This window comes from Zea mays, chromosome 5 (genome assembly GCF_902167145.1).
Source record: "Zea mays cultivar B73 chromosome 5, Zm-B73-REFERENCE-NAM-5.0, whole genome shotgun sequence".
NCBI lineage: Eukaryota > Viridiplantae > Streptophyta > Magnoliopsida > Poales > Poaceae > Zea > Zea mays.
This window is the reverse complement of record NC_050100.1, coordinates 24,440,276-24,467,464: the sequence shown is the minus strand read 5'-3', so window position 1 is coordinate 24,467,464 and position 27,189 is coordinate 24,440,276. Positions and strand designations below refer to the sequence as shown.

The 27,189-nt window shown below is 40.3% G+C and overlaps 2 protein-coding genes, 1 long non-coding RNA gene and 1 pseudogene across 4 annotated transcripts; 3 read left to right on the top strand and 1 right to left on the bottom strand.

Moving 5' to 3' along the window:
- The first annotated feature begins 10,621 nt into the window (after positions 1-10,621).
- LOC118471996 (serine/arginine repetitive matrix protein 1-like) lies at positions 10,622-11,949 on the top strand. The gene is made up of 2 exons (XM_035958979.1): positions 10,622-11,419; positions 11,532-11,949. Exons 1-2 carry the CDS (start codon positions 10,945-10,947, stop codon positions 11,648-11,650), a joined length of 594 nt encoding a protein of 197 aa, XP_035814872.1. The 5' UTR covers positions 10,622-10,944; the 3' UTR covers positions 11,651-11,949.
- Positions 11,950-12,139: 190 nt separating this feature from the next.
- LOC118471995 (uncharacterized) lies at positions 12,140-12,588 on the bottom strand. Its single transcript, XR_004849379.1, has 3 exons — positions 12,575-12,588; positions 12,291-12,362; positions 12,140-12,206 (listed from the first exon to the last, which is right to left on the bottom strand). It is a non-coding gene; the product is annotated as an uncharacterized lncRNA (long non-coding RNA).
- Positions 12,589-16,366: 3,778 nt separating this feature from the next.
- On the top strand, positions 16,367-18,648 carry LOC109939652 (P-loop NTPase domain-containing protein LPA1-like; annotated as a pseudogene).
- A 362-nt stretch (positions 18,649-19,010) lies between these two features.
- Positions 19,011-25,449, top strand: LOC100283250 (methionine aminopeptidase 1A). Of its 2 annotated transcripts, NM_001156152.2 has the most exons (17): positions 19,142-19,216; positions 19,317-19,390; positions 19,783-19,833; positions 20,607-20,762; positions 21,447-21,522; positions 21,653-21,700; positions 21,868-21,912; positions 22,008-22,107; positions 22,274-22,325; positions 22,403-22,444; positions 23,893-23,954; positions 24,034-24,132; positions 24,262-24,335; positions 24,426-24,495; positions 24,632-24,697; positions 24,802-24,890; positions 25,066-25,377. In NM_001156152.2, the coding sequence occupies exons 2-17, from the start codon at positions 19,326-19,328 to the stop codon at positions 25,141-25,143; spliced, it is 1,173 nt and encodes a 390-aa protein (NP_001149624.2). In that variant the 5' UTR covers positions 19,142-19,216; positions 19,317-19,325; the 3' UTR covers positions 25,144-25,377. The 2 variants fall into 2 exon arrangements, with proteins under 2 accessions (XP_008643736.1, NP_001149624.2); XM_008645514.4 differs by lacking the exon at positions 21,868-21,912 and having other exon boundaries at positions 19,011-19,216; positions 25,066-25,449.
- The last annotated feature ends 1,740 nt before the right edge of the window (positions 25,450-27,189 follow it).

The following is a 27,189-nucleotide window of genomic DNA, read 5'->3' as shown; positions in this document are numbered from 1 at the left end:
GCTCGTTGATCTTCCTCGAGCCTTCGATCATGCACTCAAAACTTACAAAATTCCCGATAACTTCCTCGGGGGTCATTTTAGTATATCTAGGATTACCACGAATTAATTGAACTTGAGTGGGGTTAAGGAAAATGAGAGATCTTAGAATAACCTTAACCATTTCGTGGTCGTCCCACTTCGTGCTCCCGAGGTTGCGCACTTGGTTCACCAAGGTCTTGAGACGGTTGTACATGTGTTGTGGCTCTTCCCCTTTGCGAAGCCGGAACCGACCGAGCTCCCCCTCGATCGTTTCCCGCTTGGTGATCTTTGTGAGCTCATCTCCCTCGTGCGCGGTTTTGAGCACATCCCAAACCTCCTTGTGTAACACCCCGTCCAATCCCTGGACCGGCGGTACTTACTCCTGGCAGCTCTCTAGGATCATATATTGTTCCCACAAACCAACACGAGTCTTTTGTGCGCACTTTGTCCTCACTCATGCGCACCCGAGAAAACTTCCCGGTCGGTCACCCATCCCAAATTGCTCCAAGCAAAGCACGCTTAACTTGGAGGTTCTTTCGAGATAAGCTTCCGAAAAAGAAGATGCACCTTGTTGGTATGATTACACTATTAATTCTATTAAGCCTTGGGCCAGGACATCCCATCCTAGGGGCCAGGATATCACAATCCACCCCCCTTAGAAGACCGACGTCCTCGTCGGTCAACCCCAATCCAGGAACCTCCCCTCTTGGCCACGTCTGTATGTCTAGTGTCGTCATATGTCATGCCATGTGACCACTCCAGGCCCACATGCGCCATGCGCCATATACCCGAACCCCCTAGCCCACACACGCCCGTGAAACCGCGAGGGTCGGCTCTGATACCACTTGTAACACCCCGTCCAATCCCTGGACCGGCGGTACTTACTCCTGGCAGCTCTCTAGGATCATATATTGTTCCCACAAACCAACACGAGTCTTTTGTGCGCACTTTGTCCTCACTCATGCGCACCCGAGAAAACTTCCCGGTCGGTCACCCATCCCAAATTGCTCCAAGCAAAGCACGCTTAACTTGGAGGTTCTTTCGAGATAAGCTTCCGAAAAAGAAGATGCACCTTGTTGGTATGATTACACTATTAATTCTATTAAGCCTTGAGCCAGGACATCCCATCCTAGGGGCCAGGATATCACACCTTGGCGCTCTTCAACCCTTGAACTTTGTTATACTCCTCTCTACTTAAAGATGCGAGGAGTATTGTTGTTGCTTGAGAGTTGAAGTGCTCGATTTGAGCCACCTCATCCTCATCATAGTCTTTATCCCCTATGGACGGTACCTGTGCACCAAACTCAACAACATCCCGTATACTTTTGTGGAGTGAGGTTAGATGAAATCGCATTAAATCACTCCACCTAGCATAATCTTCACCATCAAAAGTTGGTGGTTTGCCTAACGGAACGGAAAGTAAAGGTGCATTTTTAGAAATGCGAGGGTAATGTAGGGGAATCTTACTAAACTTCTTACGCTCTTGGCGTTTAGAAGTTACGGAGGGTGCATCGGAGTCGGAGGTCGATGTTGATGAAGTGTCGGTCTCGTAGTAGACCACTTTCCTCATCCTTTTGTGCTTGTCCCCTCTCCGATGTGGCTTGTGGGAGGAAGATCTTTCCTTCTTCTCTTTGTGGTGCGAAGAAGATTTCTTCTCCTTCCCTTTGTTGGAGGAGCTCTTCTTCTTCTCTTTCCTCTTGGTGCGGGACTCTTCCGATGAAGTGCTCCTGTGGCTTGTAGTGGGCTTTTCGCCGGTCTCCATCTCCTTCTTGGCGTGATCTCCCGACATCACTTCGAGCGGTTAGGCTCTAATGAAGCACCGGGCTCCGATACCAATTGAAAGTCGCCTAGAGGGGGGGTGAATAGGGCGAAACTGAAATTCTCAAAAATAATCACAACTACAAGCCGAGTTAGCGTTAGAAATATAAACGAATCCGCAAGAGAGAGGGAGCAAAACAAATCGCAAGCAAATGAAGAGTGTGACACGCGGATTTGTTTTACCGAGGTTCGGTTCTTGCAAACCTACTCCCCGTTGAGGAGGCCACAAAGGTCGGGTCTCTTTCAACCCTTCCCTCTCTCAAACGGTCTCTCGGACCGAGTGAGCTTCTCTTCTCAAATCAAAGTCGGGAATAAAACTTCCCCGCAAGGGCCACCACACAATTGGTGCCTCTTGCCTTGATTACAATTGAGTGTTGATCGCAAGAGCAAGTGAGAAAGAAAAAAAGCAATCCAAGCGCAAGAGCTCGAAAGAACACAAGCAAATCACTCTCTCTAGTCACTATGGCGTTGTGTGGAATTTGGAGGGGATTTGATCTCTTTGGTGTGTCTAGAATTGAATGCTAGAGCTCTTGTAGTAGTTGGGAAGTGGAAAACTTAGATGCAATGAATGGTGGGGTGGTTGGGGTATTTATAGCCCCAACCACCAAACTTGACCGTTGGCTGGGCTGTCTGTTCGATGGCGCACCGGACAGTCCGGTGCACACCGGACAGTCCGGTGCCCCCGCCACGTCACCAGTGCCGTTGGAAATCGACCGTTGGAGTTCTGACTTCTGGGCTCGCCTTGATGTCCGGTGGCGCACCGGACATGTACTGTAGAGTGTCCGGTGCGCCAGCATGGGTGTGCCTGTCCTCTGCGCGCGCTGGCGCGCAATAAATGCGCAGCAGGTAGCCGTTGGCGCCTGAAGTAGCCGTTGCTCCGCAGATGCACCGGACAGTCCGGTGCACACCGGACAGTCCGGTGAATTATAGCTGAGCGGCTGGAATGAAAACCTGAGGCTGGCGAGTTCCTGGGGCCGCCCTTCCTTGGAGCACCGGACATGTCCGGTGCACACCGGACAGTCCGGTGAATTATAGCGGAGTGGCCTCTGGAAATTCCCGAAGGTGACGAGTTTGAAACCTGAGTCCTCTGGTGCACCGGACATGTCCGGTGGCACACCGGACAGTCCGGTGCGCCAGACCAGAGGAGCCTTCGGTTGCTCCTTTGCATTTTTGTTGAACCCAACACTTGGTCTTTTTATTGGCTAAGTGTGAACCTTTGACACCTGTATAACTTATACACTAGAGCAAACTAGTTAGTCCAAAGATTTGTGTTGGGCAATTCAACCACCAAAATTATTTAGGAACTAGGTGTAAGCCTAATTCCCTTTCAGTAACTGTTTGGACTAATGTATTTGCTAGTCTTTATTTTTATAGTTCAAAGGACGCAACATTCACATGGACAAAGGAAATGAGGTAATCGAGGAGATCAACATCTCAGTGAGATCCTTAAGAATTTAGCTAGAAACCTAATAGTTAGTGGTGAAAAGAAATTGAGGCCAAGAATTGTCTAGAGAAGGCGAGATGACAAATTTGAAAAAATGAGAACAAGTGAATTCCAAACAGTATGCCATACTTTGATCACACATTGAAGATCAAACCATTCTTATTGTAAATTTATAACAGTGGCAATATAAGTTTCTACTAATCTCTTCTATTAAAAGCTACAAGATTTTGAGGTGTTGTTCGTACTTCACGCCCTCGGGCACCGTGCGTGTCAACGTGTGTCCGGGGCTGCGGACCCGAAAATATCTCCAATACAGTTCTGAGTGTGTCGTGTTCCTCTCCCTCCTGATGCACACTACCTTCGTCTCGAGTTCTGACCTCGCCACCCAGCGGCGCCCTCGTGACACCCGTCCTCGCCCCGCATGGGCGTTCGTCCTCTCCCTTCCAGGGATGAACTTCCCACTCGGGAAGTAGCAGATCTTCGTAAATTTTACCGTTTTTTGGTACTATTCGGTATACAAATATACATAGCCTCGTCCAATTAAGGTGAGCAAATATAACCTCAATAGTGACACTTAAGACAGCAAGCCATCCAAATAAGGCAATTATGGCCTATGAAACCATTTTGAGCTCTAGTCCAAAAGAAAGTGTTGGTGGAATTGAGATAGGAAAAAAATTCTACAAAGTATGAATCAATCATCCTATTATACAAGATGAGCCTTTGGTTAGGTCCATGCATGGCTACGACAAAATTGGTGATGCCCATTCAAAAGGAGCATCAATTGCTTGACCTTCGATTTGTGTATGCTATAATAAGTTTTGTAAATACGTAATGTTGCATACAAATTGCTTTCTATAGGTAGGATGCAGGCTGAAACGATTAATGATACAACGACCATTCTCTATGCAGGTTGAAATAATCGATGGATGAGTTTGTAGATTTAGATGCGCATGAGATGGGACAAATCAGCAATGAATTCCAAGAATATTTTTTATTTGTAGTTACATTTAGTTTTGCCTTTACAGACTTGTACTATCTACTACTTGCTACATTTATTCTCTAGAATTGTATTATTGTGTAAATATACAATTGTATTTTGTGAACAAGTACTATATATTTTACCTTCAATCAAAGCAAGTACCTATGATTACTTAAAGTTGTGATTTTTGTGGTTCGACAATGTGTCATGATCTGTTAATAAATTTATGCCAATGTTATGTGCCATGTGCAATTTTAAAATAGCTTTTCATATGAAATTTGGATGTGTTACAACATGTAAAGCATGTGTTACAGTCAACATGTACCTAAAATTCTAATATATGTTGTCACAAAGTGCGACTATTGTAATGAAAAGGGTTACTAGAGTTAAAAAAATTGTTACACTAGAGTAGAGTAGTAACACTTTTTTTATAAAAAAGAACATATATTTTGTGTTTCAATAGATTAGATACGAGTAACATTGGATATAGTAACACAAACAAGATGTATTACTAGTATAGTTAGTAACACCTTTGTTGAAATATAGTAACACAAGTTGGTGTTACTAAAACTATGTTATGTAGTAGTGTATATAGAAAAGATGGAAGTCTTATAAATTAAAAAGGAGGGAACAAGATCTAGGTCTTGTTAAAAAATAAAAAAAATGGCCTAAACTGTTATTACCAACCAATTATTTAGGATCTGTTTGGTTGAGCTGTGGCTGTGGAAAAAACTGTTGTGGACTGTGAGCTATGGAAAAAGCTGTTGTAGGTTGTGAGCTGTTAACAACTAAAAACTATTTGGTGAAAATCACTAAAAGTCGCTAAAAGTTCTTCTATATATATTTTCACATTACATCCGAAAGTCACTAAAAACAAATTCAGAGGTGCTTTCAGTTTTGCAATGCGGGAAAATCGGATTTTAGTAAGAAAAAAGTTGTTTCCTAGATCCAGCCCTTTGGTTGGGATTCTGACTTTTAGGGGAAAAAAGACATAACAAAAGCCAAATCAAACACGCATGCGTGCATACGTTGCATCCCAAATATATCCTAAACGTGAATCTAAACAGTGTCAAATGCTATATCCTTGTGTTATGTCTTTTTAGATGCCATTTGAAAGGAAACTAGGCTTACACCTTTTCCTAATTGATTTTGGTGGTTGAATTGCCCAACATAAATAATTGGACTAACTAGTTTGCTCTAGATTATAAGTTTTACAGGTGCCAAAGGTTCACAACAAACCAATAAAAAGACCAAGAAAGAGTTCAAATAAAAGGAGCAATAGACAACCGAAGTGTGCCCTGGTCTGGCACACCGGACTGTCCGGTGTGCCACCGGACAGTGTCCGGTGCACCAGGGAACCCAACTCCGAACTGCTCACCTTCGAGAATTCTGGAAGCCGCTCCGCTATAATTCACTGGACTGTCCGGTGTAGCACCGGACTGTCCGGTGTAGCACCGGACTGTCCGGTGAGCTAGCGGAGTAACGGCTACTACAGCGCCAACGGTCGTCTGCAACGGCAGTTAATGCGCTACAGTGCGCGCAGAAGTCAGAGCAGAGCCAGAAGGCGCGCCGGACAGTGAACAGTGGCTGTCTGGTGGCCCAGATGTCAGAAGCTCCAACGGTCAGAATCCAACGGCCGGGTGACGTGGCTGGATGCGACAGAAGCCCTCACCAACGGTTCTTTTGGTGGTTGAGGCTATAAATACCCCCAACCACCACACTTCAATGTATCCAAGTTTCAGCCTTCAAACACCTTACAAGAGCTATAACATTCAATACAAGACACAAACAAAGAGATCAAATCCTCTTCCAAGTCCGGAATCACTCCAGCCAAATTAGTGACTAGAGAGAGAGACATTTGTGTTCTTTTGAGCTCTTGCGCTTGGATTGCTTTTCTTCTTCCTCTATTTCTTGTGCTCAATTCACTTGTAATCAAAACAAGGGAAACCAAGTTGTGGTGGTCCTTGTGAGGACTTAGTGTCCCGTTTGATTGAGAAGAGAAGCTCACTCGGTCTGAGTGACCGTTTGAGAGAGGGAAAGGGTTGAAAGAGACCCGGTCTTTGTGACCATCTCAACAGGGAGTAGGTTTGTAAGAACCGAACCTCGGTAAAACAAATCACCGTGTCATCCGTCTTATTTGCTTGTGATTTGTTTTCGCCCTCTCTTTCAGACTCGAATTTAACTCTAACGCTAACCCCGGGTTGTAGTTGTGCTTAAAGTTTGTAAATTTCAGATTCGCCCTATTCACCCCCCTCTAGGCGACTTTCACTATTGTTAGCACATTTTTAGATGAAATAGTAATCTGGACTATTTCGTTTCCTATATTTACTGTATCATTGTTTTATGTCATGTTGACCAATATCCCGATGGTCATATTCTCGCTTCAAAAACTTAAGAGAAACGACGGTCTCATATTCACTATTAAATGTCACAATCATACTATTTGATTTCGTGAATATTTCTCCAGAAGCCGTCGTATTCAAGATCCTCGAGATTGGGATCAATATCCCAATTTCGAGGCCTGCAAAGAGCTTTATTTTTTTCTGAAAAGAAATCAAAGTGACAACGTGGCAACGTCGCAGTATAGTTGCGAGTAGGGGTGTAAACGGATATCTGAACTGTTAGGACAAATTTAATATTTTAAAATAGATATATATGAAATTTGATGCTAATCTCTTATGTTATGAAGCACATTATTATAAATAAGAATAAAATTATGTATAAATTATTTCATATATTATTTGCTCCATACAACAAAAAGGTGAAAAAATATCTGTATCCGTATTCGATTTGTATCCGAAATTTATATTTATTATTTGAGAAGATATATGATAGATTTGAGATTTACCTTTCATGAATCTTTACAAGCTCAATACTAAAAACAAGAATAACAGATTTTATATTCTATTAATTCGCAATCAAATAAAAAAACCAAAAAAACTGATATCCGAATAAGTATCTGTTTAGCCCTCTAGTTGCGAGTTGCGACTGCGACCTCTCTCTCTAATGATAGGTTGGAACCTTGCTAATCCTCCGTTATTCCAATCACCGAATCACGTCATCCCGGACGCATGATGAATGTGGATCCGTGAAAACTGAATATAGATAGAGACCGAAGATTATTCTTATAGTTGTGCCTCGTTACGGTTAAAACATACTATTTATTTTTATTAAGTATTACAGTAAGTATATAATAAAGATAAATATTAGATTAGATTATTTTATAATTTGGAATAAAACGAGCGTCAAGCATTAGGGTGGTTTTAGAGGAAGACGGTCGATATCAACTAGTCCGGCTCTAACATCGATCAGTTTGGACGGCCGATCCATGAGTCTATTGATCAGTCAGTCTGACCGATACTATGTTGGAGTTTGACCGGTCGATATTGACTGTTTTGTTGGATAGTCTGGTCAATAACGACCACCTTTAGTGACGTGATATGTTCCGATTAGTCTACGCCTGCGCCATGTTAACTACATGTTTTTTAACCACTTAAAGTCCAAAAATTTGAAAAAAAATTCTAAAAATATAGAAATAATATATAAAGTAGATTTTATTTAAAAATTTGATGATTTTTATTTTTATGTTTAAGTTGTATACTTTTATTTATAAATTATGTATTTTATTTTTATGTTTGATTATGTAATTTTTAATTGTTTTCATAAATTATGTGCTTTTATTTCTTTAATTATGTAATAATATGTATTTTATTTTAATAAAATATTGTGTTTCATGTCAAATAAGTGTTTATAAAAGGAAAGTTGGTATGGTATTGGTGTGACCGTAAAATAACAACAAAAACTATACACTAAAATGAGATAGTGGATAAGAATAGTTACTGGAATTTAGTAAATCGAACCTAAAAATCGACCCCTCTATAAAGGGGAGACATCCTTCATACGAAGGATATATAGCAACCAACGACTCGTCTTCTCAATCTTAACTCTCTTCGCCTCCGTTATCTCTATCCTGTCGTCATCGCGTCTGCCGTGCGGCAGATTAAGAGAGAGCGATGTCTCCAAACCGACGTCGACAATTTGACGACATGCACGGGTGCCGGTGAATCATGTTTTTAAGAAGTGCACCTCACACATCAGCTCGTGTTCTTGAAATCTAGTCGTGGGAAGCACTGTAAGTATATATGCATTTTCTGTGTATCGCGATGCAAATCTTTTGTATAGATCCGTTGTTCGTTTATCTTGTCTGTTTTAATTGTAATGGTTTAATCAATATCTGTGGAGTACTAGCATCAGTTTTGTTATATATGCTAGTAGATTTATATTCCTTTATGTATTATACCACATGATTAAATTAATTTTATGCCGTGTTAATTATGTAACATAACCTGTGTTAGGCCAACTCCAGCAACGCTCCCCATCCCACTCCGCATCCGCATTTTGCACGGTCTGAGGCACTATTACGCTCTCCAGCAGGCTTCGCATCCCTCTCCGCAAAATAGACGCCGTGTCCCTGCACTCCCCATTTCCACGCTTTCTCTCTCCTCTCCGCAGCTCTCTGCGTGCGCGCGCCTGTTGGCGGGCCCCAGGTGTCATAGACTGTATGCGGAGTGGGATGGGGAGTGTTGCTGGAAACGGAGACGGATACGGAGAGGAGAGAGAATCTGTTGGCCGCGCGTTTTAGGGATACGGAGAGGGAGTCTACTGGAGTTGGTCTTAGAGACTCATCGACGGGCGTAGGGCACGCCATGTGTCAGAGGCTCATAGCACAGACAACAAAGATAGTAAATGCAAGCAACGCCCCCGTATACAGCCCCATGCTCGTCGACATGGCCGCCGCAGCCCGCAGCACTTAAACATGCATCTTTGGTCGTGTTACTAGCGTCAGAGAAACGGAAGTTGGTGAGGCTAAAACAAACTGTCGTCTTTATCAGCTATGTGAAAGAAATAAAAGACATAAAAATCTCCTATAAACAATAGTTAGGCAACTGCAGCATGCCATAAAAACGGGCGTGTAAAACACTATTATGACGGTAGACGACACTGGTTGCAGAGTAGACTTGAAATAGGAAGTAAGATAGAGAGTGAAATAGATAGTCTGTTGGAGATAATTTTACGTCAAAGAAATAAAAAGTGTTCAGTTCTGGAGTATGGTGGTCGCCCCGCTCCTAATTTATTGTTATTTGAATTGATTCCATGTATAGTATAATGACTCTAAAAAGAAAAAAATATACTTAAATGTTGAACCATCTAGCTCCTCAAAATCCTCCGGACTAGAGATCAAGAATTTCGACGAACGCTTGCCCCGTCCTCTAATGGAATTCATCGTGAGAATTCGGATATTGAAGTTTCATTGCCATCTCTACTTCGGACAGAGCCGCATCCTAGCCGCTCTTTAGGATGGAGCCATTCCTCTCAATGACTCCAGAACTAGACAATACTCCGGATGGAACCAAAAACTACCTTAGAGCCAACAGGAGCTTCAGCAAACCAAAGGATGCCTCTGACGCTTATATGGATCGGGTAACAACAGATCATTGACGGTCAGAGCCTTAGGTCGTTTCAAACGTAGAATCTCCACTTCAAGTGTGACGATGTTATATTAATTTTTCATCGGAGACCACATATTCATCAGCCTTATCACTAAACCAAGAGGAAATGTGCTCTTAATTCATCTCCTGCATCACAAGATGAGCGTCTCTTCTTGCAGGGAAACAAACGACCAATGCATGTGACAAAATAGCTTTTTGCCTACAGGGACGCCGGCCTCTACAATCTAGACACGTATAAATAAACGGTCACAAGTAATATCTCTCGGCCATTCTAAGAAATACGGCCCTCTTCTGAAGGACATGATGGGCCTCTTGTTTCAGAACAGCCCAAGAAGCATGGGCCCCTTCAGAACAACATGATGACTTTGATGGGCTTCTTGTTTCTGAAAAGGCCTGGGAAACACGGGCTCCTTCAGAATAGCATGATGGGATTGTTTCAGAAGCATAAATAAGCTAAACTTGATATAAACACCAAACTAAGGTATTCGTCTCATTGTTGTTGATTTGTACGATAAGTACACCAGCATGAAAATCGTCGCTCAGCCTCCAACGACCCGCAAAGAATACTAAAATGTTTCTTAAACATTTTCTAGCCATTAGTGCAACTAAATAAATAAAGAAAAAATGTAGAATTAATATAGTTTAGTTACTTGTAACCATCTTGAAGGAACTCGGGCTAAAACATTTTAGTCCCTATTTTAGTTCAGTGAAATATATAGATATTTGAGTTTGAAAACTTAAATCTTCTTCGAATTGAAAGAGAGAGAGAGAAAAATCAGCTTATTTTTACCTTAATTCCTCCAATCTCTACTACTCCTTATGTCTTTAGTGTAGGCGTGCACAATTGCTTCGTTCTGCCATCGCCCGCGATTCCCCTTCCCACGCCCGCGATTCCCGCTGCCGTCCCCGCGCCCGCAGTCCCCGCCACCGTCCTCGCGCCCGCAGCCGAGCACAGCCGCAGCGCCCACAAATCCGCGCGTCCGCAGTCCCCAAATCCGCTCCCCAGCAAATCCGCCGCCACCTTCCATGTATGGATTCCATCCGCCGCGCCCGCAAATCCTCTCCCCAGCAATGCGCCGCCACCATCCGCACCCCTGCGCCAAATCGGCCGCGCCAAATCCTCTCCCCAGCAATGTGCCGCCACCTCCTCCTCGGTGCGCCACCAAATCGCGCGGATGGAAGGTCCGCGCGTCCACCAGGGCTACACCAGCACCTCCTCCTCGCATCCCCCGTCTGTGGCCCTGCGCCCCCAAATAAACTCCCGATGGTCGCCGCAGCTGGACACCGTGGAGATGAAGCTAGAGGAGGCGCACTCGAGGCTCGCCAGGTTCCGAGATCGCAAGCCGCCGCCAACTCGTTCGGAACCCAAGCCACCGACGCCGCCAATCCAGAGGGAACACAATCCATCCCCGCCGCCGATCCAGAGGGATCTCAAGCCATCGCTGCAGCCGCCAATCCAGAAGGCTCCTTCGCCCGCGCCGCAGCCGTCGGCGAGGCCACAGCTTGTCATCCCTAGGACCAGCAACCGACCGACCCCGCGCCCTGAGCCCATGCCTGGGTTGAAGAGGGCCGCCGCCCCGTCATCGTCTTCATCACCGGCGCCACCAGAGCGGTCAAGGAAAGAGGAGAAGAAGCCCAAGATAAAGATGGGTACTTACTGAATATTTACTCCCCTGAGTAGTAGTTGTCTTGACCGTGGTTTGATCATTATTGATGTTTGATGTGCTATGTATCCCTCAGCTGTGCTTATCTGGTTTTGCAGAACAGAAGGGGCATCCGAACTTGATTACGAGTGTTGGGAAATCATCTGCGACTGTGTTTAGATTTCAAGGCAGAAATTTGGTCTCGAGCCAACACAGGAGGAAGCTTATGCCCTGCTAATGATCAGCTTGTTGTCACGAGGCCGGCCTGTGGTTCCTACTCCGGGCGGCCCATAACCAGTGAGTAGGATAATGTGTCCGCGTCCTGCGTGCTCGCGACTTGTCCGGCCAATGTGGGTGGTTAGCTCATGCCGTTGCCGCTCATCCACATGCAGGAGGAGGGAGCCTCCATTGCCGCAGATCCCCAGGAGCTTCTTGAGGGTTAGGTCAGTACGCATCTCCACTCTCCATAGAGATGCATCTCTCTGTGTCGTCGTCCATTAAATCAAGACCCTTTTGATGATTAATCTATCATCTGTGCTATTTGATCATGCCACATTGACCTGCTGCTGTTGATGGGCAGCAGAGACGGGAGGATGATAATTAGAGTAGTGATGAGTGAAAGCATGCTACACATATGATCACACCTTGCAGTCCAGATACTCTTTAGAAAAATAAAGAGTAATGTTACTGTTGTTAACTATAAATTAAAATTGTGTTCAGATGGTTACCTGTAGTTTAACAAGGGCCGCTCGGAGCTGAGGGGCATATCCAAGGTTCTTGGCAAAGGCATCAGCCTAGAAATTGAATTTAAGTGAGTGCAACGAAAATCTTTAAAAACTGTTAATAACAGCAAAACCAGAGGCAGATAGAAGAATGACCTGAAATTCAAATGCTTTGCTAACAAGGTTCAGGCAAAAGCTCAGAAGGTGTTGGATGGGTATTATGGTGTGCTGCAATCAAAGTAACACATGCATCAATCGAGCAATAATGTTCATAATGCCAAAATATTCAGAGAACACCACATCAAAATTTTCAAGGCAACTTGAATCGAAACGTACAAACACCTAGAGAATTCATCTCAAATAGAATTTGGTAGTCAGTACCAAAAATCTTGAGAAAGGACAAAACAAAATGCTGCTCGTTACGACTATTGCAGACATACCTGGAAAATGATCAGTCCAATTATTATTGGCTGATCCTCGAAGCCAAAACTTTCAAATAGAACTTTGGAGTTCCTTACTAGAGTATATCCTCCAAATTGAAGAATCATAAGCAGCTGCACAAAAAAATGAAATGAAAACAGAAAAAAATCAGCAGCAAGAAAAGGCTAGGTAAACAGTCTTTCTCTTTTTTCTTCCAGCAATCCTAAGGGATTAATCTAGCAGCCACCCATCACAACATGTCCCCTGTAACCATTGGCATCTTGTGGGAGCATCGTTAGAACTACCACCTTTCATTGTACAAGCATAGGTGATACTCATTTAATAAATAGCAAACGTATACAACTTGGTGACCACTTGTATACAGTTTTATTATCAGTACCCCCAACCTTACCTTCCCAGCATACCCCTGCGCTGAATGATAGATGATACTAAACAGGTCATTTTGAGGAAAGCAAGACCTCTTTTTTTGGGGGGGGGGTTGCATCATCTTAAAGAAAATATCATTGGATAACTACATCATTTTATCCAACAAGTACTCAAATGCAAACACAGGACAAACTGCCAGATAAATAAATGGCATGCAAAGGTCATAGTTATTTGAATGAGAGAATACCTGGACAGCTACAAAGGTCATAGTTTGGTTCCCTGATGGCATCTTTCCAGCTGGTGGAAAATCAGAGATAGAGGGCAAAAACAAATACTTTGAGTTGTTCCAGTTCAATAAGGTTAGTGCTTTTTAGATGGAACCAAACTAAAATCAGCTCATGCATTCTGATATCTAAGTTATATTTTAGCTACAGTTTGATCACCATCTAAGCCCTATTTGTGCCAGAGATGAGCACTCCTTTATTTTTTGTTCCTATGTGCCAAAACAACGCTTGCATGTTTTCCACACAGAAATTCCCTAAATACATAAATCTGGACGAGTGGATTTGATATCTATGTGATTACATGATGAAAAATAGACCTTTTGATGGCCTGCTCGGATTCGCCTAGGTAAAAATGGTAAAGTTACTTTTACTGAGCATCTGCGAGTTGAGTATCCTGTTTTTTTGGAATTTGAGTTTATTCATGAGTTCCTTTATGGTGTGATAATATCTGTATGCAAACTAGAATTCTGCTCCAAACTTGCATATGAAATGATGAAATGCAATGAACTACACTTTTTGAGCTGTTGTAAATAAAGTTTAATTAACTTCTTAATTTCTCTGTCCAAGGTGCACTTCTGATAGGATTGTAACTTAGGACATCTATGAGGCCCATTCACTTGCATAAGAAAGCCAGTAGAAACGGATTGGATTGTGATATTTATTTTTTTAATTAGGTCTGCTTTACTGAATGATCAAGCATTGTCAGTCTTTCAACCTGTGTTTTCCTCTGTTGAGCATAAAGTGGAATCTTGCAGCTTATGCATCCATTCCTCTTTCCAGGGCGTAACACTTTCGGCCCTTTTGATAGACTACCAACCACAGGTAATTTTTACTCCTTAATTCTGTAATACTTGTGAACTAAATTATAGAGGTAGCACAAAGTACAACAAAAATAACACCTTTTACCATGTAATAAAGAAAAAGAAGTGTCTTTGCATCTCTTTGCAGAAAAGACAGTAAAGTTCTCTCTGTGTTGGACACGATGGGGCTCTCATCCAAACCACTTCACCGTAACACTTGTGCCTTAAAAAATTATTTTGATATCCTGATTACGACTGGGCCAAGTTTGTTGTCCCTTTTTCTTGTAGTTTGTCAGTTATCCTAGATGACATTTGGTGTCAAGAACAAAACAAAACATTGTATTGTACCAACTATTTCTACAGTTTTGATTGCAAATGGCTTATAAATCATAGATTTGGCTCGAAATAGCAAAGCTGTTTAATTTTTCCATGTTGTCAGCCTACACCTTCTGTCGTATTAATGCCACACATAAGCCTTTCTATAGTTAATTTTTCCTTTGTGTATTGAACAATCCAGTGCAGGCAAGTCAAAGAAAATCCCAATTTTGATTGATGCCAAAAAAGAGGGAGGGGCTGGACGAGCTTCTTGATTTTACATCTTAGGTTGTATGCTCTGCAAAGTTCTCTCAATATGTTGGACTGTAAAAGAGCAAAAGCGCCTAGCTGCATAATCCCGCCCAAGACACAACCAGTTGACTGATACTCAAGTTTTACTATAAAAACATTGTTTTTTACTAACTTCTTGAAGCAATGTAAACCGCTTACATTCCGTATGACTGAGACAAAAATAAATTATTTATATACTTCTTATAGTGTAAGCCCGCTATCATATTATTTGTGATGCAAAATTGTGCTGGCTTTGCTTTACTGTAATCTAGCTTAGAATGGCAACTTACAGTTGGATAAGCATAATCAAAGCAGGCGGTTAGCAACAAAAATTCCTTGTGCTAGATATTTTGCAATTTTTCAACACTAAAGTTTTTGTATTTATTCAGTCTAGATTTGTCTTTGTAGCTTTATAGGCAGCACTGTTCGTTGATTCAAGCTGTTAGTTAAATCAATCAGGGTCCATCTCAAAAGTTTCATGGTGAAAATCATACACTTTGTGGCATGTGTTATGTCCCTATCTTGTTTCAGTGACTGCATCTAAACTGTGAGATGTGGTCAAATCAGATGTCATGTCCATGTAACCGAAGAATTTGGTTCGTGGAAGTTTTAATCACAGGGTATGAACTGTTGAACGCAATTACCTCGAGTTATCTCTATGTTTAATCTAAAGATGTGGTGGAGATACAATTCATTCTGGCAAAGAATTGTGGCAATAACTCGAAGGTAACAAAAAATGGCATGAATAATTTAATTTGTTGTGATTTATAAGAATTAGTTTCTTGCAATTCTACTAATTTAGTGACTAAAATAATTCTAGAACATGCAATTCCACAAGTAAGAACTGTGTGCTCTTTTGTTGGATAGAGCAAAGTGCTCGATTCCTATTCTAAAGCAATCTAGAAAAAAAACTGAAGCTTGGTTACAAAACTGGGATGGCCAAAGGTCTTGGAATTGGAAGCACTTATGGGATAGCCTACATTTAATGGACCCTGGTATTTTGGTATGCTAGGATCTTCATCAGGAATGGGTAGACTGATGGTGGAAAGTGAAAGATGTTGATATTATTATAATTATGTTTCATTTATGTTCCTCGGTCCCCGATTGAGCTATGTCTTGTGTGCAATAACTGTTTAATTGTTTCCATAGAAGTCTTGGTTAGGCTTTCTCAAACCTTGAAGCCTTTGGTAAAGAAAAGAATTGATGATGAGAATGCCTTGATCGTACTCCTAGGTATGTGCCCGTGCGTTGCTACGATTCTCATATGTATTAGTTAGTTTACCTTTGGCCTTGCTTGAGTTCTTCTATAGTAGCTTGTAATGTCCAATCCTTGATCAGAGATTTCAAACCGTTTGACTTGTCTTGATATTTGTTTTATACTTTTAGCATAGGCAGAAGTTGTGTTTGATCCTCACATAAAGTACATAGATAACGAAAAGTTGCCAGAATAAATAAATATTGTACCTTTTGGAGGTGGTGTGCTATTGCACTTCTCAATAAACTGAATAATTGATGTTGCCTTGCGCGACCGTTGAATATTTTGTATTTGTACGTCGTTGCAACACACGGGCACGTAACTATGACGACTTATGAAAGGGGCATCCTATTCTGTAAAATTGACACTCTTTTAGTTTGCAGGAAAAAGAGTAATCCATACCTATTCTAGCATTTTGCTTCGACTGATTGTTTATTTGGTTAATAATTTACTTTATTCATGGTGTGTATCAGGTTAGCGATGGATCAAGGTGCTCCACTTTAGATATGTGTGCACCAGCGCCTACGCTTCTCGCTTCTGACCATAGATCGGGCCTCCCTTAGTGTTCAGCCATCGCAACTTGTTCTATTCGGATTCACAACTACTATTCATTCCATCTACTGAGGTTCTTGTCAAGTGCTTGTTTTTTATTGCACTTTGTGCATAGTCCGAGATCATATTCTCAAATTATTTTGTGCTCCCACCACCCTTTGTCTTTCTAGCTCCTCAAGCACAGATGGTGTATATAAGGTTTGGATCTTGCTAGCTATCTTCTATCAAAATATTTTCATGCCTGATTGATTCCATCAAATTTTAGAGGTTGCAAAGAAGGTTGAGACAAGAACATATTTTCTTTGTTGACTTAATTACTCCCAAAAATCTGTTATCTGCAAGGTAATTCTGAATTTTTTATCTTTCTTCAAGGAAAAAGTCCAAACTCCCCCTTCATGTTTGACCTATGTCCAGATGCCCCCAACAATTTAGTTCAGCAGTCCCAGTTTACCCATATGAGATTTGTTTTTTGTTTCTTCATGTATAGTGAGTTTGGATTTAAAATTTTGTAGAGGACATCATGTAGGAGTTTAGAAACACACATGTTGGTTAACATTGGCTTACTCATACAAAGTAATGTTATAAAAAGATTGTACCATAAACAACATTAAAACACAGAGTTGCCATGCTTCAAACTGCAGTAGTAACTCAGAACAGATGCAAAATAGTTTCAGTAATAGTGTTCTTCATTAGTTTTCTTGCCTCTGCATCTTAATTTCACTTCATCTTGCCATACAAATTATATAGTAGTTTCTCTTCTATTTAAACATGGGCCCGATGGCGCGACAACACCTTAGTAATGTTTTATGCATCTTGCAAAAAATGGATATTGGTCGTTCTAGAGTTTTACTTACTAATAATTTATCATTTTATTATGATGTATACTAATTAATAGTCTATCATTTTATTATGTTGCATATCGACTAATATTGTATCATTTTATTATGATGTATACCGAGTAATAGTTGTATGTGCTAGAATTTTTGCTCTTGGTAGCATTTAAATCTGATTACTATTTATGACCATTGCTAATTTAGTAATTCATAAAATGGCATTTGATGTCAAAACTTTGCTCATTTTCAGTAGTCATGCTTCCATTTTTTGACTAAGAATAACATTGATCAATGATACTGCCAATTACTAATTGATTGTACTATTAGTAACACTGTTGTTCTATTCACATAAGCAGCTGAAACTCTAGAACGCCGTAATGTTTTATGCATCTTGCAAAAAAATGATATTAGTCATCTAGAGTTTTACTTACTAATATTTTATCATTTTATAATTTGGTGCAATTTCTGGTGTATTCGAAGAGACTAAATGCATTCTTGGGCAAACTTGAAAGAGGTTCTCTACCCAAAACTATTTTGATCCCTAAAGCGTCTTCATTTCAGTCATATGGTCTTATCCTCTCCTTTTGGTAAAAGCAAATTATTATGGTAAGCATATCTCAACCTCAGGCGAACGAAATCCAACACCTGAGAATCCTGCCTGGTCAGGCAAGTTTGTCTGGGGACATAACCAAACATGCCCTTTCTGTCTACACAACACACAATTATTTAATACATGTTGCCTGTATTTTGAACCAGGTAAGGTGCTATAACAGAAGATTCAAGGGGTAAGATATTATTATCTTACTATACTTTTCGTAACAATGTTTTGTGATAGTTTTTTATTTTCATAACAAAGCACGAGCATATACCTATATATCTTTTAAGTTGACGACTCTCGTGATGCTGAAACTGATTGAAGACCTCCGATGAAGAAAGAGAGATGCTGCACATGCACGATGTATGGGCGATTTATGTCAGTGTTCAACAATTTGGTTTTTTGTTTTCCTTATATTGTCAGCACCTCCTAACACTGCAAAGCTAATGTTCTTCCACGTCACAGGGTACTTGCAGATAGATGTCGGCTCTATGGACGAACACTCAACCAAGTCAGATGAGGATTATGAGGGTCTAGCCATGCGCGATGTGATGGCGACTGGTCCGACGATGAGCAGCAAGCTATGAGCAAAACCAAGAACTCACCTGCCCTGCAGAGCAACATCCATAGGAGTGAGGCAAAATGGCTGGTACCACCACAACATGGACCCGTTCCTGAAGATGTCCAAGGAGGTGGTAGCCGGCACCATAATGTCTTGCGCGTCATTGTGTCACCGACCGGCAACACGCTGCGCTGGTACCAGCGGGTGTTGTGTTTCTTAGGCGTCTGCTTCTGTGCTTTGAGCTATGCTATAGAGTGGTTGTGCCAACTAAGGATTTTAAAAGAAAAAGGTGAGCTGATAATCATTGTTCAAAACAAACATGTAACGGTTTGTTCTCATCAGTTGTGCCAACTACCAAGCATTTCATTGATCAGAATCTGTCATTGCTCATGAGAACCAAAAGTAAGACACTTCTCAATAACATTGGGTGCAAATTTCTGCTAGCTTATCTTCACTATCTTTTCTCGTATCAATATAACACACATTTATACATATTTTTTTGTGGTATTATATGTTCCCGTTGCAACGCACGGGCACTCACCTAGTCCTAAATAGATTTGAGTTTGCAAACCACCACATTTCCAAACTACCCACAGTTCAGTTCAAAACCGCGCGGAAATTGCGGAATCGACTCCGCCGTCAGCACGGTAGCGAGCGCCCCCGCGCGCACGACTTCGCTTCCCCTCCCCGGCTACCCGTCCCCGCGGCTGACTCGTCCACCTCCTGTCCATATTTTCCCCTCGTGTCCGCCGCACGCACCGCCGGAACCCTAGCCTCAGCCGCCACAGGTGAGCTGGACTGGACGGGATTCTTCTCTGCTGTTCTCCTCGCCCTTCTGTCCCGGTCCAGCAGTCTACTGATCCGCCTGATCCCATTGGCGTGGTGCAGGCAGCCGGGATGGAGAAAGGAGCCTCGGAGGCGTCGGCCCCCTGCGCTCGCTGCGGCAAGCCCGCGCAGCTCCAGTGCGTTTTTTTCTCCTCCTTGGAACATATCGCTTCTGCTGTCGACTTTTTCCCGCCGCCCTTTCCTTCGCTTCCTGTCTCCACCGGTGATCTGCTGTCGAGTTTTTTTTTTTCCCGCTGCGTTTTGCTTCGAAGCCCTACACCTGTCCAACTAGTTTTAGGAACTGACGCTTGACGCAGCTTTGTTGTGGCGCTATTTAGTATAAGTTATAGAAATCGGGTCTTTGGCTCATCTGCTTGTAGTTGCAACATTGAGGTAGAACCTGGGTGAGCCTGATTGCTCATTGCTGTGATATATGCCTGGAAAAGCAGAGTTATAGTTTGGAAACTAGCGCGTACTACATGTCGGTTTCTTTAAGTAATTGCTTATGCTCTGTTGTTTTGATTTCCAGATGCCCCAAATGTGCTGAACTTAAGCTACCGCGTGAGAACGCAGCTTTCTGGTAAGTGGCAAGCTCCTCCATTTCTTATTTTACCGCATTGGAAGTTGGAACACCATGGTAGCTCTCAGGACGAATTGTTGTGGCGCTACATGAGTATCAGCTAATTTTATTGTTTTAACATTAGAGCATAAAACCTTCTGCATATTTTAAAGGTTCATGTATCATTTAGTTATGGCCTTATGTGGAAGCTTCATCATCATATCTGTAGATACCTTTATTCGTGGGGATGGTATTTTTTTGTATTCTTGGTCTTTTGATTTTTGAAGGAAACACATCTTATAATACGATAGCACCCATTGGAAGTGCTGGCATACAGTGCAGGGTAGAATTATGCTTCATGTGTTGCCCAAGATTATTAAAACGATAAAACGTTGGAACGTTCATGAGTGAAATTTTGACTTTTAAACGTTTAAACTTTGTTCAAACGTAGTTTTAAACAACATAGGAAAAATACCAATACATCATAATTTCAGACAATAATATGAAGTTAAGTACTAAAACAGAGAGGTTAGTGGCTTACCAATACTTCACCCATGAGCTGGATTGAACCCCAAAAGTAACTAATAGACTGGGCCCAAAAGTAGCTAATGGTCTAAAATGCATAAAACACTGCGTTTTACAGTTTAGAACGCTAAAACGTGGTTTCAACCTCTAATTAGAGTTTTGACGTAAACATCGTTTAAACGTAGTTTTAATAACACTGGTGTTGCCCCTTCACCATTTTTGAACTAGTGAAAGTATTAACTTCTTTTGTGTCCACAAATCATTTGCAGCACACAGGACTGTTTTAGGGCAGCATGGAGCTCTCACAAATCTGTTCACCCAAAGCCTGGTGCACTGGCATCCCAGCAGTCTCCGGAAGGTTGGAAATATTGTTTGAGAAAAGGGCGGGGACGTGCATTGCAACTTCCTCGTTTTGAATGGACAGGGTAAAATACTGTTACCACATCCACAATTCCTTTTTTCAATCTGTTGTTCAACATATGTAGAATTTCATTTGCCTCTGGGATTTTTGGGGACATTATTAAATGTTGACCAAACTTTCTAGTTTCTAATCCCAAGCAAATTTGGGTAGGCTAGGCCTGAAATCCAGCATGAGCCACCGTAAAAAATGGTAGTGACAACTCAAATTCAAATAATCCGAATTTGTATTGATTTCAGCTGGTTGACTTCCTACCTTTTGAAATAAATGTTGGTATAACACAACCTATGTGGAACACTAAGGATAACCCTGCCAAAACCATGCAAAAGATTTAGAGCAGCAAACAAGCTATGAAAAAGCTAACTATCGATAGCAAACCTAACATATATCTGCAGTGAACCAACGCCTTTTGGATAGGCAATAGTTTTTTTTTACTTGAACACTTGGTTATGCACTGTGCATGCATGGAGCACTTTCTTTTGCATTGATTGCACATTTGACAGTTTCAGTATATTTGAGCAATAGCGTGGCTTTGTGCATGCTGTAAACATGGTGTTAACATTTCCTTCCATTCACCCAAAATAGAATATTGACAAATTGGAAATTCTGAAGAAAATGTATCTGTATTCTTTGCTAATAATCTAGGGTGGGAGTACCTTTCTCATATTTATTGAATGCTCATGTCTTTCAGTCCATTGAGACCATATCCGATATCAAAGATGCGTGTGGTGCCAGATGAAATTGAGAAGCCTGATTGGGCGCTTGATGTAGGTTCCTGTTGTTTTAAGTATCTTTTCCTTCACAGTGTGCATGCAGTGTTGTCTCGTCATTACTACTTGAATTGATATCTCGTGCAATATTCTCTTTCAATCTTCCTGACATTGCAATACTTCTTAGGGAATTCCCAAGATAGAACCAGATAGTGACTTGCAGAAAAGAGTAGAGGTAAAATCCTACAGAGGTTTTTGAGTATCACAAATGTTCCATGAAGAAATATACCCCCTCCATTCTTTTTTATTTGTGGCGTTTTAGTTCAAAAACGAACTAGCCGGCGACAAATATTCGAGAACATAGGTAGTATGATGATTAATGTTTTATTTGTGCCTCTGTAGATTAAGACCCCTGAACTAATAGAAAGGATGAGAGAAACATGTCGAGTAAGTTCCCACCATGTGTAAATGAGTGCTGAGTTCTGACATCATAATTTCACTTTCTTAATCTCCACTGCTTTATCTTGTACTATCATTTATAGATTGCAAGAGAGGTTTTAGATGCAGCTGCTCGTGTAATTAAACCAGGAATTACAACAGATGAAATTGATAGAGTTGTCCATGAAGAGACAATTGCTAGAGGTGAGATTAACCTCTTTTGAGAATTAAATGCAACAAATTGAACTCCAGTTGATTGAATGTTGAACTTGTAATTATTACAGCTTTTTATGAAAAATACTATTTGTGTCGTAATTATGCCTATTCAATTCTTTTATTGATCAGAACTTCCATTCTTGATGATCCTCAGGTGGATACCCATCTCCATTGAATTACCATTTCTTCCCCAAGTCATGTTGCACGTAGGTTGTCTTTGTTTTAATAGTTATTAGTATTGTAAGGAAACTAAATTGCTCACATTTTTGTCGCTTGCACTCAGGTCTGTCAATGAAGTCATTTGCCATGGAATTCCAGATGCCAGGTACTACTGAAATTTGCACACTAAATTGATGTTTCATTTGTGTAGTGATAGTGACCAATTCAATGCCTTTCTTGTTGCTTTGGCTATTGTTGACTTACATGTATAAATATTATCTTTGTAAATTTACTTGCATGCATAAAATTTATTTTTATATGTATCCACATGTATTACAATTATCTATCTTTCTTGAGTTCTATTTGTATGGTTGCACATGATAGAATTTGCAAATAATATGTTCAAATACAATGCATAGATCCTTTCATTTCTGAAGTAATTATCAAGGAAACAAGTCAGGAACTGTTATGTCTGATAACAGCACACTTGGTATGTCCTAAAAGTATGTTCTTGGCTTGCTACCCTGGTACATGATACTTGTTTTAGAGTTGGGCACAAGAATTAGGGAGGAGTTAAATGGCCATCTCACCCACAATTAATGTTCTTGAAAGTGTGCATACATGGAGAAAGAACTGGAAATAATGCAATTAAGGAAGGGCAAAAAAAGTTCCTTAGGGCTAGTTTGGCAACCCCATTTTCCCAAGTGATTTTCATTTTTTCCACGAGAAATGAGTTCATTTTCATTGAGGAAAATAGGAATCCCTTAGGAAAATGGTGTTGCCTAAGACTGGCTCCAACAAGGAACTCTAAAGGGTTCTGTACCCTAAATTTAGAGGATCAGAACGTCCTCTACTCACTCCAGCAACGTCCTCTAAACAATCCTCTAAATTTATAGAACGCTATTGAATCCTCTATATATAGAGTTTCTCTAAACGTTACTCTATCTATTTGAATACTTTAAACAACTGATTTAGCAAAACTAAAATATGTACAACACATTTAAGAGTATGACAAATATGTATGTACAAAAATTAAAAATTAAAAAATGTCTCTAATATATGTATTTGCGTATAGAGGACGTGATTTAGAGGACGTTGTTGGAGAGGAAGGATATATAGAGGATGAAATCTTTTAGAGTAGACTGTAAAGGACAGATATAGAGTATAGATATAGAGGACGTTGCTGGAGACAGTCTTACCCCTTAGGGCTAGTTTGGCAACCTCATTTTTTCAAGGGATTTCCATTTTACCAAGGGAAATTAGTTCATTTTCCCTTGAAAAATGGAATTGCCAAACTAGCCCTTAATGATGCAGTTAGGGAAGGGTAAAAAACTGGAAAACAGGCAGAAATTTCTTTGACGTTGTAGGGCAACAAGTATAATGAAGATAATAAAAGATGGTAAAACAAGTATTTTGAACTGCAGGGAGTAAGTAGTTTGTTGGTAGATTTTAGATTTGCAAATACCAGATTCTGAATTTCTAGTTTCATTTTATGCACAAGTATTTTTTTTATTAGCTGCACCTTAATAATATTTTCACCATCATTAACTTTTGTTCCAAGTTGGTATATTCGATTACAATTAGTTTTGATAATTATCTCTGTTCTTTTGACAGGAAACTTGAGGATGGTGACATTGTAAATGTTGATGTAACTGTATACTATAAAGGTGTTCATGGTAAAGCCTCTGCCTGGTATGAAGTTTAACTGCTGAAATGTGCTAGTCTATTTTTAATTAACATATGTCTTAACATTAGGTGATTTAAATGAGACATATTTTGTTGGAAATGTCGATGAAGCTTCCAAACAGCTTGTACGTTGTACCTATGAGTGCTTGGAGAAAGCTATTGCAATAGGTGACAGCCTAAACTTCTAAGTAAAAACAAAAGAATTTTCTTGTTTGATCCTTATGACATTTTTCTAAGACCGTCAGGTCATACTTTGAAAGTATATATAAAATTAAACTTAAACATATTCATGCACAGTTAAACCTGGAGTTCGGTTCCGAGAGGTCGGGGAAATCATAAATAGACATGCTTCGATGTCAGGTTTATCTGTGGTTAGTATTTGGTTGGCATAGAATTAATATTTTATTTACTGCCTTGATTGTATGTTTGTATCCATGCCCTTGTGATTATCTTTTCTTCAGGTGAAATCCTATTGTGGCCATGGCATAGGGGAACTGTTTCACTGTGCCCCAAACATTCCTCATTATTCAAGTATATATAAGTTTCTTGCAACTATTTCTTATTTACAGTTCTTGTATTAGTGCAGTAAATAAGACTACTGTACAAGCTATGTCATATGGGTACACAGTGTAACTCAGTTGGAGATATGCTGGCATTATTAATGCAGGAAACAAGGCTGTTGGTATCATGAAAGCTGGGCAGACATTTACAATTGAACCAATGATAAATGCAGGCAAGTTTTATGTACTATATAGCTCCGTCAATGATGTGCAGTTCAGAAATGTTTCCAAACACCCGAGCGTTGAGCGTTACTGTAAAAATGTTCATATTTTGTAGGGGTTTGGAATGATCGGCTCTGGCCTGATGATTGGACTGCAGTCACCACAGATGGTAAACGGAGTGCTCAATTTGAACATACACTTTTGGTGAGTGTGAACACTATGAGTTTGTCTTAGAGGATCAGTTCTGGAAGATGTTTGCCATGCAGATGATTTTGTTGTGCAAGAAAATACCTCACGTGCAATGCTGTTAATTCTTTGGGCCTGACAAAATTTAAAGAGTTTTTACCCTTTTAACTTGTTATGCTGTTCTATGCTCCAGGTGACAGACACAGGATGCGAAGTTTTGACGGCACGGTTACCCTCATCACCAGACGTTTTTCCATGGTTGAAACCGTGATCGGGCACCCCAACAGCAACAAGAAAGTGATACTGACAAACCGGGGCTGCAAAATTTTTGTTCTACTCTTTATCAGTCAGTCAAGCTGAATATTTTGAAAATTTTCAGACCAAACAGTGATAAGCATGCTACTGCTGGACAGTCGCCCTAATTGTCTGTCCTGCGGAATTGTTTCTGGGAGTGTATTGTTAAGTCGGTTTTCTCCGAGTTATACGAGACATATGGCTTGAGTTGTGTCACCAATATGATTATGCCATAGGACTATCAGAGTTTACTTTTAATTTCAGAGAACATAATTTCCATCAATTTCAGTAGGTTCATTTTTAATGAATTCAAACCCCACAACCGCCGCAGACCCCGATGAATGATGAGGCATGTTGCCATCCTTGTCCTCAAAAAACTTACCTAGTGGAAAGACTTGGGTAGCATTTACCTTTAGGTGATAAAGGAATTGGAGGGATCTATAGAGAGGAAATCTTTTGCTATTTTAAATTTTTTTAGACTTGGCTTTTCGTGTAACCTGTTTGGTGTACCTAACGATACGGCGGTGAGATACTCCAGAAACATATCACCAACAAGCTCAAAAAAAAAGTAAAATGGTATTCTGATTTCAAGATATCAGATTCGAACCAGGTTGAAGAATTACGTCTATAAGACAAGCTCCACAAGAAATTATGCTTCTCACGAGGGCCCTAGTTGTTTTTTTAATCTCAACGCAAAAACAAATCCTATTTCTACCCTGTTTTATCAGTATTTTCAAGAAACCGAGCCAACAGATCCAACGTCGACGGAGTCACCGTATACTGACTTATTGTTAACGCGCAGCACATCCTATCCCTATGAGCACTTTCGAGAGATCATGTTAGTAAATGCAAGATTGACGAAGTAATCATCAACCAGACGTCAGCATGTTACTCAACACTGAAGGCTAGTATGAGAAATCCATTTTCCCCAAAAAATTCCTATTTTCCGAACACATCGTTAAGATCTCTGGAATTGAATTCGATTCTAATAACGGGACGTTTGAATCCATTCATTTTGGAGGAATTAAAAATTACTTAATAAATTAACCTATTTAGCTTATAATTTAACATTTCATAACTTTCCAAAGTTCAGATATAAGTCTGTCTCAAATTCATGGAAGGATGAAAAATAATTTTATGTATCAATAGAATTTATTTCTACTCTACAACTTATAGGACACTCTTCGGCTCATACCTTTATAGTAAAAGTGTAGCATATAAATATCTTCGACATCTTGCTAATAATAGTTTATAAATATATTTTGTATAAAACTGAATTAGCTTAATTGATATTTGTATAAATTATTATTATTAGAATGGAATTCAATTTTAAGAATTCAAACGGGATATAAAGAAAAATAAACTAATTTCTCTTTGAAAAATAGAAATTCCTTCAAAAAATAATGTCCGAGACTAGCCCTAAAAGAATTGTGCCATAAAAATTCTAAAACTAGTGCTATAAAAACTAGAACACTCATATCAAATCAAGTACTCAGATGAGCAAGTCTCACAAGGAACCAAATGAGGGACACTTCGTTCCTGGTTGTTCTAATTTGCCATCCCCAATTCTTCTTTAAGAATTTTGAAATTTCATTTTAGAACCCTGGCCATACGCTGTCTACTCTGATCAAGACTTTCCACAAAATCACAGTCTAACATTAACAGTACAATGCTTGTGCCCCACCCCGTCTATCAATATAAGGTTGTCTCCAGCAATGTCCCCTAAATTTTATCCTCTAAAGGATATTCTCTGTCCTTTACCACGTCCTCTAAAAGATTCAATCCTCTATATATTTTTTATCTTCAGCAACGTCCTCTAAATTTGGTCCTCTATATCTACAGTAATAACCGATTGTATAAACTAATTTCTTTATTCTCCATTTCACATAGAAACAAAATTTTAATTCTATTTTTCATGAAAAACAAACGTAATTAACATTATTCACTATGAAAGTTTTGTGAACTTATATTAATTATGAAAACAAATATCTGCAATTATTGTGAACGTATACTAGAAACTAAA

Excerpts from the sequence above, each read along its gene's own strand:
- LOC100283250 (NM_001156152.2), top strand. The coding sequence starts at position 19,326 with ATGGAGAAAGGAGCCTCGGAGGCGTCGGCCCCCTGCGCTCGCTGCGGC. Across the intron at positions 20,763-21,446 it reads CCTCGTTTTGAATGGACAGG|TCCATTGAGACCATATCCGA; the intron begins GTAAAATACTGT and ends CATGTCTTTCAG. Across the intron at positions 22,326-22,402 it reads TTCCCCAAGTCATGTTGCAC|GTCTGTCAATGAAGTCATTT; the intron begins GTAGGTTGTCTT and ends GCTTGCACTCAG.
- LOC118471996 (XM_035958979.1), top strand. The coding sequence starts at position 10,945 with ATGGAAGGTCCGCGCGTCCACCAGGGCTACACCAGCACCTCCTCCTCG. Across the intron at positions 11,420-11,531 it reads GAAGCCCAAGATAAAGATGG|AACAGAAGGGGCATCCGAAC; the intron begins GTACTTACTGAA and ends CTGGTTTTGCAG.